Source organism: Ovis canadensis, chromosome Y, assembly GCF_042477335.2.
Source record: "Ovis canadensis isolate MfBH-ARS-UI-01 breed Bighorn chromosome Y, ARS-UI_OviCan_v2, whole genome shotgun sequence".
NCBI lineage: Eukaryota > Metazoa > Chordata > Mammalia > Artiodactyla > Bovidae > Ovis > Ovis canadensis.
In genome coordinates, this window is record NC_091271.1 from 720130 (window position 1) to 723698 (window position 3569).

The 3569-nt window shown below is 60.3% G+C and overlaps 1 protein-coding gene across 4 annotated transcripts in view; it reads left to right on the forward strand.

Moving 5' to 3' along the window:
- LOC138431363 (granulocyte-macrophage colony-stimulating factor receptor subunit alpha-like) overlaps positions 1–3569 on the forward strand; it is a 28777-nt gene that overhangs the window by 23198 nt on the left and 2010 nt on the right. For 2 of the 4 annotated variants that reach the window (XM_069573470.1, XM_069573471.1), the window contains 2 exons: positions 225–306; positions 1093–1504. In XM_069573470.1, coding sequence (XP_069429571.1) covers positions 225–306; positions 1093–1158 — 148 coding nt within the window. In that variant the 3' untranslated portion in view covers positions 1159–1504. Of the gene's footprint in view, positions 1–224; positions 307–1092; positions 1505–3569 lie in introns of those variants that run through there. The other 2 variants (XM_069573468.2, XM_069573469.1) reach the window with 1 other exon arrangement.

Consider the following 3569-nt stretch of genomic DNA (forward strand, 5'->3'; position numbering starts at 1 on the left):
GCTGGCCAGGGCCAGCCACGCGGGCTCCTGGTGCCCGCCGCGCCCCGGGCGAGGAGGGAGGGCTCCTCGGGCAGCGCCGCCCGCCCCGGCCCGCGTTCGCCCCTGAGGCCGGCCGCGCCACACGCAGAGCCGGCCTCGCCGCGGGGCCGGGGCCACTGGGACAGGACCGCGCCCCTCGCAGCTCTGAGGCTGGGCCGCAAGCGTCTCTCGTCTCTTCCCGCCAGGCTCTCGCTGAAGAAGAAGCTCTTTCCGCCCATCCCGCGGGTGAAGCAGGAACTCGCCGGCTCATTCCTGGCCAGCCTGGAGGTGAGCGAGGCCGCCTCCCAGGCGCCGCCTGGGCGGGGAGACTGGCGCTCGGAGACGCGGGGGGCGCGAGTGTGCGGGGTGTTGAAGGCCGGCTTGGGGCGGTCAGTGGGCAGGGCAGGGGAGGGGAGGGGAGGGGCCTAGGGGGAGGGCAGGGCGGGGGAGGGGAGGGGCCTAGGGGGAGGAGGGGAGGAGGTGCCTAACGGAGGGGCGGGGCCTAGGGCGGGGAGGGCGTGGAGGGGAGTGTGGGGGGGAGGGGCCTAGGGCAGGGGCGGGGCCTAGGGGGATAAGGAGAGGAGGGGCCTAACGCAGGGGAGGGGCCTAGGGTGGGGAGGGCGTGGAGGGGAGTGTGGAGTGGAGGGACCTAGGGGAGGGGAGAGGCCTAGGGAAGGGAGGGGCCTAGGGCAGGGGAGGGGCCTAAGGCGGGGAGGGCGTGGAGGGGAGTGTGGAGGGGAGGGGCCTAGGGCAGGGGAGGGGCCTAGGGCAGGGAAGGGCGTGGAGGGCAGTGGGGAGGGGAGGGGCCTAGGGCAGGGAAGGGATGTGGAGGGGAGGGGCGTGAAGGGGAGGGTTGGGACAGGACTGGGAGGGGGGTGCAGGGCAGGGCTGAGGTCTCATGCGGAGGGGGGGACACTGGTGTCCAGCTGCCCGCACCCGCAGCTGCTTCTGCAGCGAAGTAGAGAAAGCGACACAAGGCGACTTATCTCCACGTGGGAAACTGCGGATCTTGGGTTTTGTCCCTTTCTGGGGTCGCCATGGAAACCGCGGTGCGCTCACCTTGGGATCTTCCAGGAGTGGCATCTGCAAAGACCGCATTTCCGATCCAAGCGCCCGTGTGCGCTCCTGGGTGGATGCTGAATTTTGTCAGGAGGGCGCCCGTGTGACCCACAAGCTCCCGCCCATCCCCGACCCCGTGGTGGCTGGAGGCAGAGACCCTCCCGGGAACAGCTCTGCGCCCCTGACTTCCGTCTCCCCATCCGCCACACGTGCCTCCATCCCCGTGAGAAAGCAGAGATGCCCCTAAACCACGACCTGTGTTCTGGGCCCAAAGCCACTTCCCCAGGAAGCCCCCTCCCCGGCTTCCAGTGGCCCTGGGTTTCTTCGGTGGAGCCCGTTGACTCCAAAACAGTTTTGCGTGTCTCCATCTGTGCCTGACGGTGGTTCACTGTGCTTAGCGCTGTTGAGATAAAGAGATAAAACCACAGATTGTCAACGATCTGAACCTTCCAGAGGTCCCACACTGACCTCTCCCCTCTGCCCCGCACATGCGTCCATGCGTACTAAGTCGCTTCAGTCGTGTCCAACTCTGTGCGACCCTGTGAAACACAGCTGGCCAGGCTCCTCTGTCTATGGGATTCTCCAGGCAAGGATACTGGAGTGGGTTACCATGCCCTCCTCCAGGGGGTCTTCCCCACCCAGGGATTGAGTCCAGGTCTCCGGCATTGAAAGGCGGGTTCTTTACCAGTAGCGCCACCTGGGAAACGTCCTGCCCTGCACAGGCAAATCCCAGGTCCTTCAAATGTGTGGTCCTGCATGTGAGACTCAGTGGCTTGACAGCAAGGGTCCTTATTTCCTGGAGGGTGGAGTTGTGAACTTCCCACCCCCAGCCCTGACTCTCAGCCTTAGGCCAGCCGGGATCACCCACTACCTAAACTGGGGAGTGGGGCTCCCCATGTTTTCAGTCAGCCACCCACCTGGCTCCCCAGGCCACTGATCCCTCTGCTCACTTCCATACTTGGGGTCTAGACACCAACTTGGTGGGCCTGTGGCATCCACCAGAGGTCACGCCAAGACAGGGGAGGGTCTGTTCAAAATCGGGAACTGTCTCTCTGTGATTCCCCCGGAGATGGCAAAGACCCATCCCTCGACCTGGATCGCAGTCATCTCCGAGATGATTGTACCCATGATGTGCTCATTCTTTATTAAAAAAAAAAAAGTATTATTGAGATTTCACTCACATGTCATAGAATCCACCCATTAAAGTAACAGTTTGGAGCGTTTAGCAAGTTCCCAACATTGTGCAGCCGCCAGCTGTGTCTAGGTCCAGAACAAGCTCATCGCCCCCCAGGACACCGTGTCTACATCACCAGTCACTTCTCCCCTGCGTACCGCAGTCCCTTGCAGCCACAAACCCACTTGCTGTCTCCGTGGACTCGCCTGTCCCGGACGTTTCCTTTCAGTGGAGCCACGTGCCGTGCGGCCTTCTGTGTGTCCTTCTCTCACTGAGCAGCGTCTGTTCAGGGTCCATCCACACTGTAGCCTGTGCCAGAACTTCCCCCCCTCTCATGGTTGTGTGACGTTCCACTGTGTGGGTGGCCCCCATGCTGTTTACTGACCCATCCATCCATCCGTCATCCATCCATCATCTACCATCCATCCATCATCCACCATCCGTCCACCATCCAGCATCCATCATCCATCCATCATCCATCATCCATCCATCATCCATCCATCCTCTGTCCATCCATCCTCCATCCACCCACCATCCATCATCCATCATCCATCCATCCACCCATCCATCATCCGTCCACCATCCATCCACCATCCATTCATCATCCATCATCCATCATCCATCCATCATCCATCCATCCTCTGTCCATCCATCCTCCATCCACCCACCATCCATCATCCATCATCCATCCATCCACCCATCCATCATCTGTCCACCATCCATCCACCATCCATTCATCATCCATCATCCATCATCCATCCATCATCCATCCATCCTCTGTCCATCCATCCTCCATCCACCCACCATCCATCATCCATCATCCATCCATCCACCCATCCATCATCCGTCCACCATCCATCCACCATCCATTCATCATCCATCATCCATCATCCATCCATCATCCATCCATCCTCTGTCCATCCATCCTCCATCCACCCACCATCCATCATCCATCATCCATCCATCCACCCATCCATCATCCGTCCACCATCCATCATCCATCATCCACCCATCCACCCATCATTCATCCGTCATCCATCATCCACCCACCATCCTCATCCATCCACCATCTATCCATCATCCATCCATCCATTCATCATCCATCATCCATCCATCCATTCATCATCCATCATCCATCATCCATCCATCATCCATCCATCCATCATCCGTCCATCCATCCTCCATCCACCCACCATCCATCACCCATCCGTGGATACACAGGCCCTTTCCACCTTCTGGCCGTCATGAGTGCCACTGATTGGGAGCACCAGGAACTCCAGAGTGTGGCCTCACCTGTGCGCCATGTCCTTTCTTCTAG